This window comes from Chiloscyllium plagiosum, unplaced genomic scaffold (assembly GCF_037043375.1).
Source record: "Chiloscyllium plagiosum isolate Xiang-an unplaced genomic scaffold, Cpla_swu_hap1 HiC_scaffold_31, whole genome shotgun sequence".
NCBI classification, from domain to species: Eukaryota; Metazoa; Chordata; class Chondrichthyes; order Orectolobiformes; family Hemiscylliidae; genus Chiloscyllium; species Chiloscyllium plagiosum.
In genome coordinates, this window is record NW_028270169.1 from 19,198,939 (window position 1) to 19,224,405 (window position 25,467).

A 25,467-nucleotide genomic window follows, 5' to 3' on the forward strand; every position below is an offset into this window, starting at 1 on the left:
GGATCCTGTAATTCATATTCATTGCTGCAGAGAAATACTGAATCCTGAAAGTGATCAGGGTTTGCAATGACGTGTAACTGCAACACTCAGCTCACGGCAATGATAATGAACTGTAATTTATCTGTTTGTTGTTTTTAATTTAATCTGCTCTCAGTTTCTGCTGTTACTGAGTGAGTGAAAGCCAAGTAGAAACCTTGGTGAGTATTAATTACATTAATTATTTATTGTGAACAGCTGTAAAGAAAACGGCAGGATACGACATTCTGAAGGGACATACCCCTATTATCAGAAATTGTCTCTTGTTTATAGTGGCTGACCCAGCTATGTATTTCTAATTTTTAGAAGTACATATAGTACCAGACACTAAATACGCTAAAAATCACGGTGATGCAATGTGCTAGGAAAACTGATATCCAATTTGTAGTATGCTGACTATCTACTGATGAAAGCTTCTAAGCCATTTTTAGCTCAGCGACTCACTTTCGTAACAACAGGATGACTTCCATTAAGCTTGATCACCATTATTGGCTTTCAAAAAAATTTCTCATTTCAACAGATTACCAAATACTAATATTCCTCTCTCAATACTACTGACATCAGTACCACTAAAATCTGTGCATTTTTCAGCTTCCCTGTTTGCACAATTTATTATTGAGTTAAATTACTGAATGAAATCAAATCTGGACAGAGTGGGAAAAAGGTCTAATGAGTGGCTCATACTCAATATGTTATGTATATATATAGCATCTGTAACACAGAAAAATGTCCTAAGGTGTTTCAAATGCATAGTCAAACCAAAATAAATGCCAAGCCAAAGAATCAGATATTAGGAGAGTTGACCAAAAACTTGGTCAAAGTGAGGAGTTTTGAGAAAAAGGAAGGTAGACAGGCAGCGAAAACTGGGGGAAATCTAGAGAGTAGTTTCGAAAAGACTGAAGTCGCAGCTGACAAAAATGGAGGCAGTTTTAGGGCTGATGGAGGCTAAAGAAAAGGAATAGAAAAGCCAATTTAATTGCAAATGTTGGAGCCTGGAGGAAAAAATATAGGTCAGCAAGCACACGAGTGATGAGCGAAAGGATTCTGGTGTAGGATAGGATGTGGGTAGTAGAACTGTTGAGTGTTCAGACTATGGACAATGAAAAATTGACCAGAAAACATATTGGAATAGTTAATGATGAAAATTTCAGCAGGAGATCGAATAAGGCAGGAGAGGAAACAGACAGGCTATAAAAAAAAATGATCATCCAAATGACTAGTGCAAAACCAAGTACAAATGTTCTTCAAATTGCAAACCATTGCTTTGAATATGGAAGTTTGACTTAAGAGAGTCTGTTGTAAATTCATCAGGTAGTTACATGGAAAGTTACAGTCCAATCCGTCTAAAGGAAACATCAGGAAAGTAAGCAATTTCGTACAATATTAACTTTTGAATGGTGCAATAATTACTGCTATTTTACCAGTTTGGTGGTACAAAATCGCTGACCTCAGTTAAAGTTGCAATTAGTAGTAGTTTAGATATGATAATTTCAGTTCCATACTCTTGGCACTGGTAGAAACTATAAAATGCCTGCTATATCATCGAAGTAATTGAGAGACAGGTACGATTAGCTATTTATTGATGTCATAAAAATTTAAATCTCCCATAAATCTGCTTTATTTCTTCAGGCTGATGTAAAATAAAGTATGAAAAACAAACGCAGCAACGCAAATCAAAAGCTGATCATATAATCCAATTTTGAAGAATGTGAATTTTGGTTATAAAGCCAACATTTCACATTCCTAGCTTTTTTCAAAGACATATGGATGGCCTTTGGCAGCAAATGTTTACAGCTAAAACCCTTCTTGCCAGCACAATGATTAAAGGAATTATTAGGTTAAAGGATTAATAGAGGTATGCATAAAAGGATTAGGCTGCAATAAATTTGACAACTTTATTACAGAGCAAATTTGTACACTAATTTTCCACACAAAAATGGAGTTATCCCTTTAAGTAGAATTAATAACGCAACATAATACAAAGTATAGTGCACAGAATGTGCATTTACAAGTTGGGCTCAAAACCCTAAATCCATCTCAACCTAGTAGAAGCAAGCAAATACTCAGCAGTAGCAGCAGCAAGTGCATCACTGATACTTGATGTACTTCTGCACTGACAGTGTAGACATCTGCAATTAATATTTATACTATACTGCCTGAAGAAGGAAACCTTTGAAAAGGTTCAGTTCTGCATGACAACTCCCAATGAGACCTGCACCATTACAAACTTGCCTTCTTTTGACATAACAGACATTGTTCCTACTCACTTTGAAATTTTCTGAGGTTGATCAGGCCATGGTCTCTCAAAATTCTGTGGAGAGAGTAAGATTCTCCTGTCACAAATTACTTTTTAAATTATTGGAAAAATCAAATCACTTCGAGATGAATACATAGTATCATAAGTTTTAATGAGAGAACATAGAACATAACAGTGCACAGGCCCTTCGTCCCTCGATGTTGCGCCAACCTGTCATACCAATCTGAAGCCCATCTAACCTACACTATTCCATGTACGTCCATATGCTTGTCCAATGACGACTTAAATGTACTTAAAAGTTGGCGAATCTACTACCGTTGCAGGCAAAGCATTCCACACCCTTACTACTCTCTGAGTAAAGAAACTACCTCTGACATCTGTCCTATATCGATCACCCCTCAACTTAAAGCTATGCCCCCTCGTGCTCGCTGTCACCATACTTGGAAAAAGGCTCTTCCTGTCCACCCTATCTAACCCTCTGCCTTTATAACATTTATAATTACTAAAAATAAGCTGAATACATTAAGACAGTAACCTTGCCCCACAAGGGGTCAGAAGGATGGGAAAAATGGATGTAAACACATTTCATTATTTCACTGATATTTAAGTACATTCAAATACATCACAATCAATCTTATACAAAAACTGGCCTTTATATGGTATTAGAAAGTTCTGAAGTTGTGTTGAACTGATACAGATTCTTCCAGCTATGACATAGCAAGGTCGTACTGTATAGAGATCATTAACTTTACTATACTGCTTGGGGAGGTGGGGTAGGAGGCCAGATCATCTGATGATTTGAACAGAATTTGGATAACCTATTTCACAGCTAGTCCACTCCAAATTGAGTCCCACAAATTTCATACAGAATACGACTTGCTGCTTGGGAAAAATGATCTTGCAGAATAATCTCTGGAAATCAAAGTTATTCTTAAATGTCATGCAGCAGGACACTGCTATTATTAAAACCAAATGACACCATGTAACTGCTTATCTATATGCTCTGAAAATGTCAGTTCTGAGCAGACTGGAGGAGGACTTTGGGAATTAAGTGCCCTGATGTCATATTGAGAAAGGAGCAGTACAAAGCATTAAAATAGATGGAACAATATAGGTATAGTATATCACATTTGATCAGTGTTGGGTATCCCTTCAAATATTTTCATGTACATTATAACACTTCAGACACACTTAATTTACTCAGAAGTTATCTGGAACACCTTGAAGCCATATATTTCTTTCTAAATGATGCACTGCTGGCAACAACTTATATTTATACAATATCTTCGACAGTGTAAATAGGTTAAGATACTTCAGAAGTAGGTTGTAAGCAGTTGGCGGACACAGACAGGAAGGTGGTAGTGGTAGAAAAATAAAATTAGTTAGCTGCAACACAAGCTGTTTTGTTTATTTTGACAAACATACTGCCACCAACTGCACAACAATTTACGTTTCAAAAATATTAAATGTGATTTAACTGCAGACAGTTAAATGAGAACATAAAACATCAATTTCTTGTTGTCAACACTGTAAAGTCTACTCTGGCTGTCATAGACCAGAAATCAATTTTATAGATTGTTATTTTTCTGTCTAGAATGTTTAATTCTAAGTCAAAGGATCTCTGTCTCTGATTCCATTATAAATTTTCAATTGCTTCAGTACATAATGAAGATCACAGCTATACCACATTTGTGGTAAACTATCATGGTTAGTTTATATGTTTACATTACTGGAAAATCTAACCCAGCAAGACTCCTCTACCATATTTTATAAATAGAACATAGAACAGTACAGCGCAGTACAGGCCCTTCAGCCCTCGATGTTGCGCCAACCTGTCATACCATAAATATACTATCTCTACCTTTAATACAGAATTCAATCAATGATTCAGCATTACAGACATGCAATGCAACACAACAAACCATCTTTAGATTAGATTAGATTAGATTACTTACAGTGTGGAAACAGGCCCTTCGGCCCAACAAGTCCACACCGCCCCGCCGAAGCGCAACCCACCCTTACCCCTACATGTACCCCTTACCTAACACTATGGGCAATTTAGCATGGCCAATTCACCTGACCTGCACATCTTTGGACTGTGGGAGGAAACCGGAGCACCCGGAGGAAACCCACGCAGACACGGGGAGAACGTGCAAACTCCACACAGTCGCCTGAGGCGGGAATTGAACCCAGGTCTCTGGCGCTGTGAGGCAGCAGTGCTAACCACTGTGCCACCGTGCCGCCCAGAATCTTGTAATGTTTTATTACAACAATGTCAAGTGCACTACCGTTGATAAACTGAGGGAGATGAAACAGCAATTTATTTTCAAAGGTAAAAGCAAAACAGAAAAGCCAACTGCGTATGAAAACAAAAACAAACCAGGAGCAACTTACTTTTTTCTTCGTTGTCTCTCTTTTAATCGGGAATAATAGATATCAACCACTGCAAGTTTTAAAGCTGTTTAAACGAAGTGAAAAAAAATTTAAATGATGCAGGGGTTATGTAAGGAAATAGCAGCACCTAATTATCAGATGAACAGTGAAACACTGAATTACAAAATAAACCAATAGACAACATCAACAGTGAAAGGATGCTTTCACTGTAGTTTTTCATGAAAGACATTTTTTGGGCAAAGCCATTTCAATAGGCTCTAGATACAAGGAGTCACAAACAAACGTATTGGATTAACAGTATATTACAAAGTATCACCATGAGGGGAATTATTATACTTGGTGACAGGTAAATGGCTCTGACGCAAAGAAATGTTGTCTTTTTTGTAAGGCCTCAGTAAGCATTGATGCTTTGTTTGCAATACAGGCTTCTTTCAAATTAAACCCAACAGTAACAAGAAAGATTTCTGGGCTAACTTAAAAAAAAGGACCACTTTACAATGGGATGTTATCATAATAGACAGCAATTGGCATTTTGCTATGTACAAAGCAAGAAGGACTGCTGTTTGAGGGGTTTACAAGACTAACAAAAGATAATTTTGTCGATCAAAGAACTTACCATGCAAAATATCAGAGTCGTCTTCTACAAAATCAATATCTCTCAAATCCCATTCTGCATAATTGTCAAATTCCTGTATTAAAAGTATTAATTTTAATTCTGCTTAAATATTTTTAGATTTTCAATAAAAAAGTAATGTGAAAAGCAGACAAGTAATTGCTGCAACTTTTTAGTTCCAGGCAACCGGCCAGCTACAACAACCTGCTGAACAACAAATATACAAAAATGTAAATCTATAATTCCATGAGCTCCAGGGATTTGTGATCAATGCTATTCCTTTGATTTGCAAATACCCTTTCAGCATGTCTCCCTGGGTGTCAACTTTATCCCAAAAACTGTCAAAATCACAGATACTGGCATAATTTAGCTCTGCAGTGCAAATGTTAAAATGGGGCAATGCTGTACAATAACATGCTGCACTGCACCCAACAGCAAATCATTTTTTGCAAGTGTAGGGGAGGAAACAAAATTGAACGCTAACTGACTACTAATGGACAAACAAAATCAGCCAACTAGCTAACAATCAAACAAGCCCTCTCTAATTAACTTCTAACTATTTTAAAACTAACATTAAGATGCATGAATAAAAGGGAACTAATCACCATCACCACAGTAAATTAGTTTACTTGCAAGACTAAAGTCAGTATTTAGTGATTGTGTAGAATCAGTCATTTGTAGAATGATATTACATAAATTATACAGAACAAGACAGTTGGGCCTAACTTGACTATGTTGTTATTTACACATTTAATGCAGGATGTGGGTGTCATGGGCAAGACCAGTATTTCTTGCTCCTCCCAAACTGAGTTTGAGAAGGTGTAAGGGTGTGAACAGAGTAATTTGCTCAGCCATTTTAGAAGGTAGTAGGTTTGTTTTACATATCAGTCAGATCTGTTTAGGGCCTAAAGAACATCAGTAATACAGTTACGATTTTTATGACATTCTTCTAGTTTCACATTCAGAATTATGGATGCTACCTTAATTTAGTCAGCTGAATTTAAATTTGTCAATTGTCATGGAGCAACATGAAATCACTTTTTCAGAATATTAGTCCAGGCCTCTGGATTACTAGCCGAACAACATTACCATTATATCATGGTACTCTGGTGCTACCCATTAAATGCATTTTTGCCACATGCCTCAACTACTCATTTCGCATTCTAATCAGTCTCTGGGTTTACTTCTGTTTTTCTATTATTTACAAATAGTTACATTTGTTCCAATCTTTTAACATAGATTGTAGAACAAATACACAAATCAAGTAAAATAAACCACTTACTTCAACAAAGTCTGCTCGTGCTGGCATATACCCTGCCATATCTCTTGACACTGCAGAATCAAACGTTGGTCGGGGAGGATCATCACAAGCTGCAATTAATTGGGAAAAGCAAGATCTATTTTATGGTAGCAGAATTTCATTTGAAGCAGAAGATCAAAAATTAGCTCTTAATGTAAGACAACAACACATAAGATTCTCTCCAGCTCCAGAAAACTCAAGTAGTGTTTTATGATGGAAGATTCAGCCCCATTTTTCCTTCCAGATGGTGATTGACCCTCTGCATATTTCCAGCATTTTGTCTTTTACTTCAAATTGCATTGAAAAAAAGACTCTGTTAAAAGTCCATTTAACTAAGAATTATTTTGCATTAAGAGGCATTGAACAGTTATATATTACCCTCCAGTAGTTACGTTTTGAAGAGTAGTGCTTCAATGCATGATGGTCACAGATAGACACTGAAGCAAAAGTCTTTCAACTTGATGGCAATCGCAATTGAGCGTAATCAAGTCTAAACTCAATTCCCCTTCCCCACCCCCTGCCACAACATGGCAAAGAAGAATGACAAACTAACTCTTTTCATGACCCAATCATCAAAGTCAACTGCATTAATTCCTACTGGCAGTGAGAAGAAAACACTAACACAGCAGAGACTGAAGATCTCCCTGTCCCATAACCATAAAAATTTTCACTGGCCAATCACAGTTCAGTTATTGGAAATACTCTCTTGCAGTTAGAATCTGAAATTCTAGTATCTCAAATTTAACAAATACTCACCTCTAAATGTGATTGCTGTATCAAGGTCTTTGGTTTCTTCAGACTGCTTCAAACTCAGTAATGTGGAAGAAAACAGAGGATTGTTGACAAAATGTTTCATGTAGTGCTTCTCACAATCTTCCTTGGATTTTGTACGCATCTGATTGGCTACATCTTGCCTTCAAAAAGGAAGTTTTTTGGAATTGTTTTAAAATATAGTTAATAGGTAGCTATACATTTCTCTATTATGGTACTGGGCATAACTCAACACTGAACCAAGAGAAACAAAGCTACAGTTTGTTTCTACCCAGACTTTAGTGCAATCAGCACAAAAGACCAGAAAATTTTAAACATACATAAATTACACCAAAAACTGCACGTCTGTGCTTCCTGCAATCTAATATGCAAGTTTACTAACAACTTGCATTTAAATGCTGCCTTTAAAATAAAAAAAATCTAAGATGCTTCCTAGCTCTGTTACCAAATATTGACATTGCACCATAGGAGATATCAGAAAAGAAGACCAAAAACTGTGTCAAGGTAGGTAAGATTTAAGGAACATGTTAAAGTAGTAAGGATAGATGAGTTCAAGGTGCGGATTTCGGAGGCTCGATTCAACGAGTTGAAAATATGATCACTTATTCCACAGCATTCAAAATCAAAGATATGCACAAAATGCTAGAAAGGCTCAGAGATCACAAATCCTTGTGGGGCTGGTGAAGGCGCAAACAGTAACCAAGGTAAGTCCTTGAAAGAATATGAAAACAAGGGTGGGAATTTTAAAATTGAAACTCAGTTTCAGATATCTTTGAGGGAGAGGTAAGGAAACAATCACTACCGAATAGTTTGTGGTTGGAATGCATTGGCAGTTCCAATATTCAGTTGGAGGAATCTTCTTCTCAGCGGAAGTGGAGATGGTGGAGATCAGTGTCAAGATTAGAGTGGTGCTGGAAAAGCCCAGCAGGTCAGGCAGCATTTGAAGGGCTTTTGCATGAAACGTCGAGGAATCCTCTTCTCATTCACCACTGCATGCTAAACAAAATCCTTAGCTCGCAGCTTCCAAACCCACAAATGCTTGCATCTAGAAGGACAAGGGCAGCAGATACATGGGAATACTATTACCTGCAAGTTCCCCTCCAAGCCACTCACCATGTTGACCTGGAAACATATCGCTGTTCCTTCACTGTTGCTGGGTCAAAATCCTGGAACTGCAACCCCCTCCCCCTAAGGGCATTATGGGATCCAAGTCAATGTGTTTGTTAATAGAGTTCCGGTTGTCTATCAACAAACACATTGTCTTGGATCCCATTTACCACCCCCGAAAAAAAGAACAGGAAATGACATGACCAAGCCAAGGAAACCTGAACACATAAATAAAAAGCGGGCCATACTACCAGTGCTTCACTGGAGGCTCACTGATATTACCTAGCATGGTGACGAAACGTCTTAAAATGAATCTTACAGCTCCGCAAGCAAACTTACATCCAGCTATCAATAAGGTGAACATTGAACAATGCTCCACCTTGTGGGACACTCTCAAACAAAAGGCCATAAAGTGAAAGGAGGTATGTTCAAAACTGAGATGAGGAGAAACTACTTCCTTTAGAGAGTTGTGAATCTGCAGAACTCACTGATCCAGAGTGCAGTGAAGACAGAATCAATCAACAGATTCAAGAAAGTATCTGATGAAAAGTTGGATAAAGGATTACAGGGAGCAGGCAGGAAAGTGGAGTTTAGACCAGGATACAATCAGCCATGATCATGTTAAATAGGTTCTGTGGGCACAAAGGCTGAATTGCCTACTCCGCTCCTAATTCCTATGTTTTTATATGATGGAAATGCAGAGAGCTGAATTCTGACACAGAGAGTATCCATTATTTTGTTCAAACTAAAACGGATATTGTGTTCCTGAGTATTATTTTGGGGGGGGGGGGGGGGGGGGGGAGGATGTGGAGGGGGAGCTGTTAAGCCTCCTTTATTATTCCAATATGCCATGGATCAGATTTTAAGTGGACTGGAAGGAGTCTACTGTTACCTGAATAATATTTTAGTCAGAGGGAAATGAGGATGAGCTTCTCCACAATTTAGATGCTACTCTGCAGAAACTTGAAGATTATGGCCTAAGAGTAAGGAAAGACAAATAGAAATTTAAAAATGTTTGCACTGAATATTTAGGCTAAGTCATTGACACTAAGGAAGTGCACACATCACCAGCACCTAAAAATGTAAACCAACTGTGATTATTTTTGGGCTTGCTAAATTACTTTAGTAGGTTTGCCTCAAATGATGTACTTGGACTTCCAGAAGGCTTTGATAAAGTGCTGCACAGGAGGCTGCTAAGTAAGAGCCCATGATATTAGGAACAATGTACTGGCATGGATAGGGGATTGGCTGACTGGCATAAGGCAGAGATTGGGAATAAAGGGGTCTTTTTCAGGATGGCAGCTGGTGACTAGTGGAGTTCCACAGGGGTCCACATTGGAACCAAACAATGCACGTTATACATTAACAGTCTGGACAAAGGAACTGAGGACGTTGTTGCTAAATTTGCAGATGACACAAAGATAGGTGTAGGGACAGGTGCTGTTGAGTTGAAGAGACTGTGAAAAAACTTAGGCTAAAAATGGCAGATTGAATATAATGTGGGCAAATGTGAGGCTATGCACTTTGATAGGAAGAACAAAGGCATAGACTATTTTCTAAATGGGGAAAAGCTTCGAAGGTCAGAAGGGAAGGGGGGAGAATAGGAGAGTGATAGTGATAGGAGATTCAATGGGGAGAGGAACAGACTGGAGATTCTGTGGTCGTGAATGAGACTCCTGGATGGTATGTTGCCTCCTGGGTGCCAGGATCGAGTCTACAGGATTCTTAAGGGGGAGTGTGAGCAGCCAGAAGTTGTGGTACACATCGGCATCAATGACATAGCTAGAAGAAGGGATAGGACTTGAAAATAGAATATAGAGAGTTAGGTTGGAAGTTAAAAGGCAGGACGAGCAGAGTAGTAATCTAAGGATTGCTACGATTTCCATGGGTTACTGAGGCTAGGAACAGAACGCGAATGCAGCCAAACATGTTGCTGCAGAGCTGGTGTAGGAGGGAAGGCTTCAGACATGTGAATCATTAGGATACCTTCTGGGGAGGGTGGGACCTGTACAAGGAGACTGGATTGCAGTTGAACAGAACGGTGCAATAGTATTCTGGATGGGAGGCTTGTTTGAGCTCTTCGGGAGGGTTTAAACTAGTTTGGCAGTGGGATGGGAACTGGAGTTACGCATCAAGATGGAGTAGCTGGAAAACAGGCAGATACAGCATGCAGAGAGTTTGTGAGGAAGGATAGACAGTAGGTAGGGCAAAGTTGCAGTCAGTGTGATAGGCCGAAATGTGTCTATTTTAATGCAAGAACTGTCAGGAATAAAGGTGAGGAACTTAAGAGTCAGTATTGTGGCCATTACGGAGACTTGAATATCACAAGGGCAGCAATGGTTGTTTGATATCCCGGGGTTGAGATGTTTCCAAAGGAATTGGAAGGGAAGTAAAAGAGGTGAGAGAGCATTGGTAATCAGGAATAGTATCACAGCTGCAGAAGGGGAGGTTGTCGAGGAGGGTTTGTCTACTGAGTCAGTATGGGTGGAAGTCAGAAACAGGAAAGCAGCAGTCACTTTATTGGGAGTTTTCCACAGACCATCCCAATAGCAACAGAGACACAGAGAAGCAGACTGGGAGATTTTGGAAAGGTGCAGAAATAACAGGATTGTTGGTATGGGTAACTTCAACTTCCCTAATGTTGAATGGAACCTCTTTAGTGCAAATAGTTTGAATGCAGCTGATTTTGTCAGGTGTGTCCAGGAAGGATTCCTGACTCAGTATGTAGATAGGCCAATAAGAGGGGAAGCCATATTGGATTTGGTGCTTGGCAAAAAACCAGGACAGGTGTCAGATCTCTCAGTGGGAGAGCATTTCAGTGATAGCAATCACAACTCCCTGACCTTTACTATGGTCATGGAGAGAGACAGGAGCAGATGGTATGGGAAAGTTTTTAATTGGGGGGGGGAGAGAATTACAATGTAATTAGGCAGGAACTGTGGCTCATAAATTGGGAACAGGTATTCTCAGGGAAATGTACGAGAGAAATGTGGAGGTTGTTCAGGGAGCACATGTTGTGAATGCAGGATAGGTCTGTCCCAGTGAGGCAAGTGAGAAATGATCGGGTGAAGGAATCTTGGATGACAAGATATGTGGAACATCTCGTCAAGAGGAAGAAGGAAGCTTACTTAAGGTTGAGGAAGGAAGGATCAGATAGCGCTCTTAAGAGTTAAAATGTAGCCAGGAAGAAACTACGAATGGAATCCAGAGAGCTAAAAAGGGGCATATAAAAGCCTTGGCGGATAGGATTAAGGAAAATCCCAAGAAGTTCTACACTTGTGTGAAGGACAAGAGGATGGCCAGAGTCAGGGTAGGGTCATAGAATCATAGAGATGTACAGCAAGGAAACTGACCCTTCGGTCCAACTCATCCATGCTGACCAGATATCCCAACACAATCTAGTCACACCTGCCAGCACCCAGCCCATATCCCTCCAAACCCTTCCTATTCATATACCCATGCAGATGCCTTTTAAATGTTGCAATTGTAGCAGCCTCCACCACTTCCTCTGGCAGCCCATTCCATACACGTACCATCCTCTGCATGAAAAAGTTGCCCCTTAAGTCTCTTTTATATCTTTCCCCTCTCACCCGAAACCTATGCCCTCTAGTTCTGGACACCACCACCACAGGGCAGAGACTTTGTCTATTTAATTTATCAATGCCACTCGTGATTTTCTAAACCTCTGTAAGGCCACCCCTCAGCCTCCGACGCTCCAGGGAAAATGGCCCCAGCCTGTTCAGCCTCTCCCTGTAGCTCAAATCATCCAACACTGGCAACATCCTTGTAAATCTTTTCTGAACCCTTTCACGTTTCACATCATCCTTCTGATAGGAAGGAGTCCAGAAATGCACGCAATATTCCAAAAGTGGCCTAACCAATGTTGTGTACCGCTTCAACATGACCTCCCAACTCCCGTACTCAATATTCTGACCAATAAAGGAAAGCATACCAAATGCCTTCTTTACTATCCTATCGACCTGTGACTCTACCTTCAAGAAGCTATGAACCTGCACTCTCTAGGACCTTACCATTAAGTGTATAAGTCCTACTAAGATTTGCTTTCCCAAAAATGGAGCACCTCAGATTTATCTAAATTAAACTCCATCTGCCATTCCTCAGCCCATTGGCCCATCTGACTTAGATCCTGCTGTAATCTGAGGTAAGCTTCTTCACTGTCCACTACACCTCCAACTTTGGTGTCATCTGCAAACTTACCAACTATACCTCTTATGCTCACATCCAAATCATTTGTTATAAATGACGAAAAGTGGCAGACCCAGTTTGTGGCACTCCACTGATCACAGGCCTCCAGTCTGAAAAACAACACTCCACCATCACCCTCTGTCTTCTACCTTCGAGCCAGTTCTGTATCAAAATGTATAGTTCTCCCTGTATTCCGTGAGATCTAACCTTACTAACCAGTCTCCCATGGGGAACCTTGTCAAAAGCCTTACTGAAGTCCATATAGATCACGTCCACCACTCTGCCCTCAACAAACCTCTTTGTTCAACAAACCTTCTTCAAAAAACTCACTCAAGCTTGTGAGACATGATTTCTCATGCACAAAGCCATGTTGACTATCCCGAATCAGTCCTTGTTTTTCACATACATGTAAATCCTGTCCCTCAGGATTCCCTCCAACAACCTGCCCACCACCGATGTCAGGCTCACCGGTCTATAGTTCCCTGGCTTGTCCTTTCCACCCTTCTTAAACAGTGGCACCATGTGAGCCAACATCCAGTCTTGCCGCACCTCACCTGTGACCATCGATGATACAAATATCTCAGCAAGGGGCCCAGCAATCACTTCTCCAGCTTCCCACAGAGTTCTAGGGTACACGTGATTTATCCACTTTTGTGTGTTTCAAGACATCCAGCACTTCCTCTGCAATCTGGACTTTTTCCAAGGTATCACCATCTATTTCCCTACATTCAATATCTTCCACATCCTTTTCCACAGTAAACACTCATGCAAAATACTCATTTAGTATCTCCCCCATCTCCTGTGCATTGCCGATCTCTGAGGGGCTCTATTCTCTCCCTCGTCACCCTTTTGTCCTTAATGTATTTGTAAAAACTCTTTGGATTCTCCTTAACTCTATTTGCCAAAGCTATCTCATGTCCCCTTTTTACACTCTTGATTTCCCTAAGTATACTCTTATAGCCTTTATACTCTTCCAAGGATTCATTCGATCTATCTTGTCGATACTGACATATGCTTCCTTCTTTTTCTTAACCAAACCCTCAATTTCTTTAGTCATCCAGCATTCCCTAAACCTACCAGCCTTTCCTTTCACCCTAATAGGAAAAAAACTCTGGACTCTTATTATCTCATTTCTGAAGGCTTCCCATTTTCCAGCCGTCCCTTTACCTGCGAACATCTGCCCCCAATTAACTTTTGAAAGTTCTTGCCTAATACCGTCAAAACTAGCCTTCTTCCAATTTAGAACTTCAACTTTTAGATCTTGTCTATCCTTTTCCATCACTATTTTAAAACGAATAGGATTATGGTCACTAGCCCCAAAGTGCGCCCCCACTGACACCTCAGTGACCTGCCCTGCCTTATTTCCCAAGAGTACGTCAAGTTTTGCACCTTCTCTAGTAGGTACATCCACATACTGAATCAGAAAATTTTCTTGTACACACCTAACCAAATCCTCTCCATCTAAACCTTAATACTATGGCAGTCCCAGTCTATGCTTGGAAAGTTAAAAGCCCTGACCACCGTGTTATTCTTACAGATAACTGATACAAATTTGTTTCTCAATTTCCCTCTGACTATTATGGGGTCTATAATGCAATCCCAATAAGGAGATCATCCCTTTCTTATTTCTCAGTTCAATCCAAGTAACTTCCCTGGATATATTCCCAGGTATATCCTCCCCAAGTACAGCTGCAGGGCTATCCCTTATCAAAAATGTCACTCCCCCTCCTCTCTTGCCTCCCTTTCTGTCCTTCCTGTAGCATTTGTATCCTGGAACATTAAGCTGCCAGTCCTGTCCATCCCTGAGCCACATTTCTGTAATTGCTATGATATCCCAGACCCATGTTCCTAACCATGCCCTGAGTTCATCTGCCTTCCTTGTTAGACATCTTTCATTGAAATAAATGCAGTTTAACTTATCAGTCCTACCTTGTTCCTTGCTTTGTCCCTGCCTGCCCTGACTGTTTGACTCGCTTCTTTTCTCAAGTGTACCAGTCTCAGATTGATCACTTTCCTCACCATCTCCCTGGGTCCCACTCCCCCCCACCTTAATAGTTTAAATTCTCCTGAGAAGCTCTAGCAAATCTCCCTACCAGTATATTAGCCCCTTCCAATTCAGGTGCAACCCGTCCTTCTTGTACAGGTCACTTCTACCCCAGAACAGATTCCAATGTTCCAAAAATGTGAATCAGCTCCCATATACCAGCTCCTCAGCCATGCATTCATCAGCTCTATCCTCCTATTCCTACCCTCACTAGCTCGCAGCACCAGGAGTAATCCAGATATTACTACTCCCGAGGATCTCCTTTTCAAATTCCTGCACAACTCTATATTCTCCCATCAGAAACTCATCCTTTTCTCTTCCTATGTCATTGGTTCCAATGTGTACAATGACCTCCTGCTGGTTCCTCTCTCCCTTGAGAACATTCTGCACCCTCTCTGAGACATCCTTGATCCTGGCACCAGGGAAGCAACAAACCATTCTGATTTTTCACTGCTGGCCGCAGAATCGTTTGTCTGTGCCTCTGACTAGAGTCTCCTATCACAGTTGATGGCTTGGAACCCAATGTACACCTCATTACATTAGAGCCTGTCTTGATAACCGAAACTTTGCTGTTCGTGCTACATTCCCCTGAGAATCCATCACCTTCTACACTTTCCAAAACAGCACACTTGTTTGAAATGGTGATAGCCACAGAAGACTCCTGCACTACCTGCCTACCTCCCTTATCTTTCCTGGAGTTAACCCATCTATGTGACTGTATCTGCAACTTTTCTCCCCTCCTATAACTCTCCCTAAACTCCCACATCCAACAAGAAGAGCATATCACCCTACTAAAGGCAATTTTTGCTTCTTTCAATCTACAGATCCAGAACATAGCACTGTCTTATTCCTCTACAAAACACTGCTCCAGGCTAACTTAATACTTATGGCTTATATTTTTAAGTTTAAACGAGAGATATATCTCAAAAAAGCATATAATCAAGAAAGAACCTACTCTATTCACTCAATCAGGAATAGTGGAGGGAACTTGTGCCTGGAGTTGGAGGAGATCCTCAATGAATACTTTGTTTCAGTAGTCACTAGTGAGAGGAACATTGTTGTTTGTGAGGACAGCGTGAAACAGGCTTATATGCTCTAACAGATTGATGTTAAGGAGCAGGATGTGCAGGGAACTTTGAAAAACATGAGGATAAATAAGTCCCCGAGCCAGATAGGATATATTCCTATCATCCAGATAGGACGATTCCTGATGAAGGGCTTATGTCCAAAATGTCGATTCTCCTGGCTCCTTGGATGGTGCCTGACCTGCTGTGTTTTTCCAGCACCACACCCTCAACTCTGAACTCCAGCATCTGTAGTCCTCACTTTCTGCCAGATAGGATATACCCAAGGTTGCTATGGGAAACAACGGAAGAGACTGTTGCGTCTTTGGCAATGATATTTGCATCCTCTCTGTCCACTGGAGTAATACCAGATGATTGGAGGGTGGCAAATGTTATCTCCTTGTTCAAGAAAGGGAGTAGGGATAACCCTCCAAATTAAAGACCAGTCAGTCTTACGTCAATGTGGGCAGATTATTGAAGAGGATTCTGAAAGACCGGATTAATGATTATTTGGAGAAGCATAGCTTGATTACACATAGTCAGCATGGCTTGGTGAGGGGCAGGTCATACCTTACAAGTCTTCGTGAATTCTTTGAGAATGTGACAAAACACATTGAAGAAGGAAGAGGAGATAATGTGGTGTAAATGGATTTTAGCAAGTCGTTTGATAAGGTTCCCCATGGTAGGTTCATTCAGACACTAAGGAGGCAGAGGATACAGGGAAATTTGGCTGTCAGATCCAGAATTGGCTGGCCCATAGAAGACAGAGGGTTGTAGTAGATGGAAAGTATTCAGCCTGGAACTCGGTGACCAGTTGTGTTCTGCAGGGATCTGTTCTGGGACCTCTGCTCTTTGTGATTTTTAGACAAGACTTGAATGAGGAAGTGGAAGGATGGGTTAGTAAGTTTGCTGATGATATGAAGGTTGTTGGAGTTGTGGTGGTGTGGAGGGCTGTGGTAGGTTGCAATGGAACATTGACAGGATGCAGAGCTGGGCTGAAAAGTGGAAAGTTGTGAAGTGACTCATTTTGGAAGGTTGAATTTGTATACAGATTGCAGGATTAAGGGCAGGATTCTTGGCAGTGTGGAGGAACAGAGGGATCTTAGGGTTCATGTCCATAGATCCCTCAAAGTTGCCACCCATGTTGACAGGGTTGTTAAGGCAGCGGATGGTGTGTTAGCTTTCATTAGTTGGAGCTTAAGTTTAAGAGCTGCGAGGTTATGCTGCAGCTCTATAAAGCCCTGGTTAGACCACATTGGGAATATTGTGTTCAGTTCCAAGAGTCTCAGTGAAACTTACAGAATACTGAGACATCTGGATATAGTGGACGTCAAGAGGATGTTTCCATTAGTAGGAGAGACTAGAACCTGAGGGCACACCTCAGATTAAAGGGATAATTCTTTAGAAAAAAATGCTTATAGGTTGAGATGAAGGCAAGTAGCAAGAGACTTATCTGGGCATGGAGCATTTGCACAGAATGTTGCTGCGTTATACATTCTGTGCGATGATATGCCACATTTTAATATTTGTAAATTTTTCAATGAAATACCAAATAGTCTCACTTACACACATTCCATGTGTTCTGAAAGGCCTCAATAAACATAACTGGGACAAAGACTCAACTTTCTTATTATAGTTCATAGCATTTTTTTTATCTTAAACATCAGAAGCTGAAGTGTTTGATAGCCTGCTAAATCAATATTTTGGTGCTATTGGAATTCCTTTCTGAAAATTAACCAGTAAACATCTCATAGGAATCAGCTGGCTTAGTTGGCTGGGTGGTTGGTTTGCGATGCAGAGTGATGCCAACAGTATGGGTTCAATTCCTGAATCAGCTGAGGCTACCACAAAGGACTCTCTTTCTCAACCTTTCCACACATCTGAGGTATGGTGATCCTCAGGTTAAACCACCACCACCACTGAGAGAGAGCAGCCGAATGGTCCTCTAGCAACTTTACCTTTAAACATCTCAAAAATATCTTGGCAGAGAATTCAGAAACCCACTTTCTTTAAGATTCAGTACATGAAGATTGGCAGGACTAAGACTGAACTTGGGTGCTCACCAACCCAGAACACTAAGGAGCAACAGAAATGCTGTGATTGATAATGTCAGTGTTGACATTGGATAATGCATCACAGTCCTCACCACAAAGACTTTGCCTGTGACTTGATCCATTTAATTATTACAGAAGAATCATAATGTAAAGACGCTGTTAAGCTCTGGGAGCTGTCAGTGTGCACCTGGAGGGTAACAACTAGGGTCTTTGGAGAGGAATAGTCGAGATGAGGTGATAAATTGCAATATCACAGAAGGCAAGGATGGATAATTATAATAATCTGGCCTGGCATGAGATGTTTAAGAGTGCAGGAATTGGACCTTATGCAGTGGTTTTCAACTGGTGTGCCGTATCAAGGTGAGGAGCGTACCATGAAATTTTTTTCGATCGTGCTTCCGATCTGCTCTGGAGCCTGTGTCTATTATTGAAGGCAGTATCTGCTGCCATTTGTCACCATGCATACGGAGTAAAGAAATCCATTCAATTATTCAGCTAGTGTGCCTTGATATTGAAAAGATTGGGAACCACTGATCCTATGGACTCAACTTTGAGAAGGTAATGCAGATGGATTGGCAGGGAGATGAAAGAATATTAAAATTGAAACAGCGATCAGCAAGATTTGGGATGTAAGCAAGATTTGGGACGTAAGCAAGAACAGAGAATAGGAATTGCAGCTGAATGCTTTTAGCTTAGTAACAGAAAGCAACCTGAATTTTGTGTAATAATGACTATAACAGGAAGACAAATTTTCAGCAGATAATACATTTTTGTAAAAGATTGCTGGAATGAAAGAGCTAAGACTTGAATTGCAAACAAAAAATGACTTGTATTACCAATTTCCAAAACCACAGTCCATCACTGCCTCAAGTAGCGCCATTTCCTCCTGAGCAGTCCAGTTTGGATCCAAAATGGGGAAATCAGATGTCTGTGTACAGGTCATGGAAAGTAAAAGAAAATGCTGTTTATAGCCGTCACTGTATCTAACTAATACTGAACTTTTAAGTAGAAAAATGGAATTTCTATTTTAAGCTGGTGAAATCTTGGCACATCACAACTGATCTACATCTGCCCTGAGGTGCTGAAGTGACAGGTGCTGTATATTCTCAAATAAATGTTAATCTTATGCTCAAAAAAAGTAATCAATTTTTGGTCAAAATCACACTTATTTTTCATGTATCGTGTGTATAAATCAACTTTGTAAATTTTGGCCAAAAAATCCAAAATCGTCATACCACGCAGTCACTGCTGCGGTCAAATATACTCTAATGCAAATCTGCTCATTAACAAATCAGCTATTTTTAATCAACCTGTTCGGAGATGTTAATACATATGTCTGAAGCTAGTGGGACCTGAACCCGGGCCTCATGGCTCAAAGGTAGGGATGCTACTGACGGCAGCTGTTGAGCTTTTGTTGCTTGTGATTATCAACATGTAATGTCAAAGGTCAGCTCACGGTATTTGCTGTGCCCTGCCAATCTGCCTTCGCTCAAAAGGGAATTGCAGATGCACAGTCTAATTCAAACATGTCCAAGAATGAAGAAGCAAAGACAGGAAGGCCTAGCAGCTGGAAATCAAAGTTGCAAAATTCATCAATGACAATTGCAAGAATGAATCTGTTTCTCAAGGATTTTTCCAATCTTTGCCCTGAAACAAATAAGAAAATTAAGCTCTGGTGATTTCAAAACTAGTCCTGGATGGTAAACCAATTTGGTACTGTGACAGAAGACTAAGATTACATTGTCTTGCCCAGCAGAACTCAATGACAGAGTTAGATTTTAGGGAGTCTTTAATTAGGCATTGACAACATAACAGATAGAGATTAGTCTGTACTGGGGACATGGTTTAAATTCTCATGAATTCTGACATGCCAGCTCATCAGATGGTGAACAAAGCTCAAGAGAAAACAGGCCATCATTATCAATGTCTGATGGGACAAGGTTTAAGACCATAAGACATAGGAGCGGAAGTAAGGTCATTCGGCCCATCGAGTCCACTCCGCCATTCAATCATGGCTGATGGGCATTTCAAGTCCACTTATCCGCATTCTCCCTGTAGTCCTTAATTCCTTGTGACATCAAGAATTTATCAATTTCTGCCTTGAAGACATTTAGCGTCCCAGCCTCCACTGCACTCTGTGGCAATGAATTCCACAGGCCCACCACTCTCTGGCTGAAGAAATGTCTCCGCATTTCTGTTCTGAATTTACCCCCTCTAATTCTAAGGCTGTGTCCACGGGTCCTAGTCTCCTCGCCTAACGGAAACAATTTCCTAGCGTCCACCCTCTCCAAGCCATGTAAGTTTCTATTAGATCTCCCCTTAATCTTCTAAACTCCAATGAATACAATCACAGGATCCTCAGCCGTTCCTCATATATTAGACCTACCATTCCAGGGATCATCCATGTGAATCTCCGCGGACACACTCCAGTGCCAGTATATGCCTCCTGAGGTGTGGGGACCAAAACTGGACACAGTACTCCAAATGGGGCATAACCAGAGCTTTATAAAGTCTCAGTAGCACAACAGTGTTTTTATATTCCAACCCTCTTGAGATAATTGACAACATTGCATTCGCTTTCTTAATCACGGACTCAATCTGCATGTTTACCTTTAGAGAATCCTCAACTAGCACTCCCAGATCCCTCTGTACTTTGGCTTTACGAATTTTCTCATTGTTTAGAAAGTAATCCATGCTTGTATTCTTTTTTCCAAAGTGCAAGACCTCGCATTTGCTCACATTGAATTCCATCAGCCATGTCCTGAACCACTCCTCCAAACTGTCGAGATCCTTCTGCAGCCTCCCCATTTTCTCAGTACTACCTGCCTGTCCACCTAACTTTGTATTATCGGCAAACTTCGCTAGAATGCCCCCAGTCCCTTCATCCAGATCATTAATATATAATGTGAACAGCTGCGGCCCAACACTGAACCCTGTGGGACACCGCTTGTCACCGGCTGCCATTCCGAAAAAGAACCTTTTATCCCAACTCTCTGCCTTCTGTCAGACAGCCAATCCTCAATCCATACCAGTGGCTCACCTCGAACACCATGGGCCCTCACCTTGCTCAGCAGCCTCCCGTGTGGCACCTTATCAAAGGCCTTTTGGAAGTCTAGGTAGACCACATCCACTGGGTTTCCTCGGTCTAACCTACTTGTCACCTCTTCAAAGAACTCCAACAGGTTTGTCAGGCACAACCTCCCCTTACTAACAGTGCCTATATTCAGGGGAAAGAAACTTCCCAAAACAGCAATTCCCAAAAGGAGTAATCATTCACATCCACAATAAAGGACAGATCGATGGAAGTGTTTGAAAATGTGGCTCTGAAGAGTCTAAGCTTCCAATGAGAATAATGTAAAGGAATAAAGTCTTCTCATTTGGCACATTTTCAATCACACACTGATGTTGTTCCTGAACCTAGATAGGAAAAGGTGATATTGCAGCTAGCCCTGGTGCTCAATTCAGTTTTGTCCAACTAATGGATGCCTCTCTAAATAAGCCATCAAGAATAGCATGAGAAAAAGTGGAATCATTAGATAACTGGAGAAGACTACCATCAAAGAAGGCAGCATATGGAATCTTACATTACCAACCCTGTGTGAATGGCATTTAAAGGCCCAGAAATGAAATTAAGATTAGATTGTCACAAAATAATTCAAGAAATGTGAGATATCCACTGTATTTGATATCGTAGACGATCATTTATGAGATGAAGAGTGAGACAATGACAACTGTTGAAGATGATCTTTACAATGATGGTGTGCACAAAGCAAATTTGGACATATTACTTGGTTCTGACAATGAGCAGTAGGCTAAATTTTATGGGTTTCCACATTCTCAGTGCATATTCTGCTACAAAGTAGTACTTCAAAAAAAAAAGAAACTGAGCTAAAATGCATACATTTGAATAGCAATGCCCTGTAGTTCACTAATGATGTGTTCCCAGGGAAGGTTGCAACTGGTGTGTTTTGTAACAGCACAAAAGGTTAACTTCACATGCACAGTACACGACACATGCAGTGTGCAATTTTACTCCAGGAAGAAGCTTCCCCTCATTTTCTTTAAAACTGCAGATAAGCAAAGATTAGGATCACCATGAGCAAATAGGTGCACAGTAATAGTGTGCAGATAAGCAGATTTGCAGAATAGTGTTAACTTATTCTTCATGGCTTTCGTTTTTGATAAATTTGATTAATTTATAGATGTTAAAATGTGTACTATGGAGGATATTATTTATAAATAAGATTCAATAATCAAAGTACTTTTTGGGTTGTTCTTGTCTTATTTTGAACAATTTCTGACTTACCAGGTCCATGAAAGTAAGATGATGAGAGAGAGGAATTCAGTCTCTTAAAACGATTACTTACATATAAGTTAACCATCTCACCTCCCTCACCTAAGGGTTAACTAAAAATTTAGTCTCAGAAACTCAACTTGAAATGAATATATTTACTTAATCTATTTGCTCAATAACTTTTGTATAACTTACTTTGATAGTGTATTGAAAATATATAGAAACCATGACCTGCATGAAGGATGTTGACCTGTCAACTTGTAATGACAACTGAGTGAGAGCTCCCTAACACACTAAATATCCTTATATAATACTGTTATGCATCTGCACAAGCTATGCACAGAGTTTCATCCAATCTCTAACATTCTTTTCCAATATCACAAATTCTCTAGCTTCCACATAATTACTTGTCTGCTCTATAATTTTATTGATTAAATTTGAATTGGAATGGTTTTTCTGCTGTTCCTTCTTGATTGCATGTTGCCTTCATAGAGAGTGGAACTGGCATAATAGCTGGAAGTGGAGGTTGATGTGCACAGGCAACAAAAGCTGAAAATAGTATGATGTTTGCCTTCAATGTTAGATAAACTATAACTGAAATCATTTAAATAAATGTACACTACATGCAGAATTGGATAAAAAATTATAATTAACATTAATAAAGTGATCAGAAATTTCTTACCTACAAAATAAATTCTTTATTTGACTAGCTATCTGTAAGAGAACTTTTAAAATCTCTGTACTCACCATTATTTCATAGCTGTGGTCACTTTCATGTTTCTTGTATTCAAACCCTCTGGTAAAGCACTACAATACAAAAGGTCAAAAATATTTCAAAATACCGTTCTTCCCCTTAAATATTCTATGGTAGCATTCTGTGCAATAATCTTATAAAGCAGCAGGACCAAAATTTATTTGGTTAATAAAACTTAAATATTTCTTCAGAATCTACTTTTTTTCTTTTTATTCTCTAATAGTACCATTTGTAACCAAATCTTTCAAACTGATGCATAACCCACACCTTTTACAATGTTTTTCAATACAAACCATTTATGAATTTTAAGGCTTAATATTGTCACTATATCATTTAACGGCACCAGCCATATAAACATTGCTGTTGCAAGACAGGTCACAGGCTGGGAGTTAACCTCCAGACTCCCCAAAACTTGCCCAACAACTCAAGACAAAGGTCCGAAGTTAAAGAAAATCTCTCCCCCTCCTGGATTAATGCATCCCCAAGAACAATTAAGAACTATACATTTGAGTTCAAAGCAGTCTGCTTGATTGGCAACCATTCCAGCACCCTACGTATTCACCCACCACATCGAGTGGCAGCAGTATGTACAATATAGCAAGCTGTATTGCAGCAACTTCCCAAAGCTCCTTTGTTGGCACTTTCTAAACCCACAACCTCCACTACTTAGAAGAATAAGGGTAGCAATTTCACCAGTACGTCCCACCTGCAAGTTCCCCTTAAAGACATTCTGATTACCTTTTCCTTGCTGTTACTGGGTCAAAATCTGACAAATCCTTCCCTGATAACACGATGGGTGTACCTACATGAAATGGACTGAAATAATTGAGGTGGGCAACAATTGTTGTTCTTGCTAATAAAGCCCTTATCCCATCAACGAATTTAAAACAAAACACTCAATCTTGAGGCTAACAGCTCGCATTTCAGAAAAATTCAAGCACAAAATTTGACATCAAAAGAGGACAGAAATTACTTTTTAAGTTCATATATGAAACTGTAGCAGAATCAAAGAATTGCACAGGTGTAAAATGATTATCGATGTGCTATCACCTACAATGATTTTCTGCTTTTCAGTAAAATAAATTATAAATGATTTATTTTTGAATTACCTTTAAGATGAAGAAGGCATTCTTTTAGGTTTTTTTTCTCTGTGATCAACTCAATAAGGGATCTACAGGGTTGGTGGTCCGGATTTGGAAAGCCAAACTTCAGATTTGTCCGACTTGGCAAGAAAGAGACTGAATAAGTGAATGGACTTGCAAAGTCAGAAAATGAAGCTGATAATTGCAGGTCAAACTGTTTTTTAAAAAGTACTGTTTACTGGTTGGGCTTGGTTTTACTGTCCATATCTAATTGCCTTGAGAATGTGGTAATAATCAGCCTTCTTGAATCCTTCCAGTCCACTGTGCTTAGATATAGCCACAGTGCTTTTAGGAAGAAAGTTTCTGACTTTGACCCAGTGACACTGAAAGAATGACAATATAACCCCAAGTAAGGACAAGGTATGGATTGGAGGAGAACTTGCAGGTTAAAAGTGTGCAATGCATCTGGTGCCCTTGTCCTTGAAAGTGGTAGGGGTCATTTTTGAAAAAGCTGTGGTGAACTGTTGCAGTATGACTCCTGGATGGTAAATGGTGATGCCACTGAGGATTGGTGGGAAAGGGCATTAATTATTGGTTGTGGTGGATAGTGTCAAGCTTCTTGAATGTTACTGGAGTAGCACTTATGCAGGCAAGTGGAGAAAGCTCCAAAACATTCTTGACTTTTTCAGTACCAAGACAAGCTCAGTGGAGATGACAAATTATCGCTGTAGAATTCCCAAGTCTCTGACCTCATCTTGAGGGCATGATATTTATATGGCTGTTTCAGTTGTTTTTGGTCAATGGTAACATCAGAATGTTGATAATGGGGGATTTGTGAAAGCAACGTCAAGATGATTCGATTCTCTTGTAGGATATGGTCATTGTCTGGCATTCTTGGGTACAAATGTTACTTATTACTCTAAGTCTGAATATTGTCCAGTTATTGTTCCATAACAACTTAGACTGCTTCAAATGGTGCTGAACGGTGTGCAAACATCACCACTTCTGATCCTATGAGGACAGAAAGTCATTGAAGAAGTAGCTGAAGGTGGTAAGGCTTGAGATATCATCCTGAAGAACTCTTGCAGTCATATCCTAGAACTGAGATTATTGATTTCTAACATCCACAACCATCTTTCTTTGTGCTAAGTATGACTCCAATCAGTGGACAGGACATCCTCAAAATACTTTATCGTACTAAATAAAACGTAATTGCTGAGATAGAAACAGCTAGGAATAGAAAAAGAAAACATCACATGATCACATTGCCTTATTACTTTTCATTTTGTGGGATTTTGTTTCCTGGTGCAAATCAATGAAACATTATCTTTCTTAAAATCGTAACTATTTGTATTATTTTGGACTTCGACATTCATACATAGGGTTATTGCTGATCTATGATCAAGCTTTGCAAGTGCAGAAAGTGAAATGTAAGTATGGAAGACAAACATATCACTTGCAATCTTTTATAAGGTCATTTTATGGGAGCGT

At 40.0% G+C, this 25,467-nt stretch overlaps 1 protein-coding gene across 2 annotated transcripts in view; it reads right to left on the minus strand.

Annotated features, from left to right (window-relative positions):
- Nucleotides 1–25,467, minus strand: part of tada2a (transcriptional adaptor 2A) — a 44,705-nt gene that overhangs the window by 16,195 nt on the left and 3,043 nt on the right. For both annotated transcript variants that reach the window (XM_043718382.2, XM_087977311.1), the window contains exons 3-9: nucleotides 22,888–22,947; nucleotides 18,683–18,774; nucleotides 7,357–7,514; nucleotides 6,583–6,671; nucleotides 5,304–5,376; nucleotides 4,688–4,751; nucleotides 2,304–2,347 (exon numbers count right to left, since the gene is read on the minus strand). In XM_043718382.2, coding sequence (XP_043574317.1) covers nucleotides 2,304–2,347; nucleotides 4,688–4,751; nucleotides 5,304–5,376; nucleotides 6,583–6,671; nucleotides 7,357–7,514; nucleotides 18,683–18,774; nucleotides 22,888–22,947 — 580 coding nt within the window. The remainder of the gene's footprint in view (nucleotides 1–2,303; nucleotides 2,348–4,687; nucleotides 4,752–5,303; nucleotides 5,377–6,582; nucleotides 6,672–7,356; nucleotides 7,515–18,682; nucleotides 18,775–22,887; nucleotides 22,948–25,467) is intronic.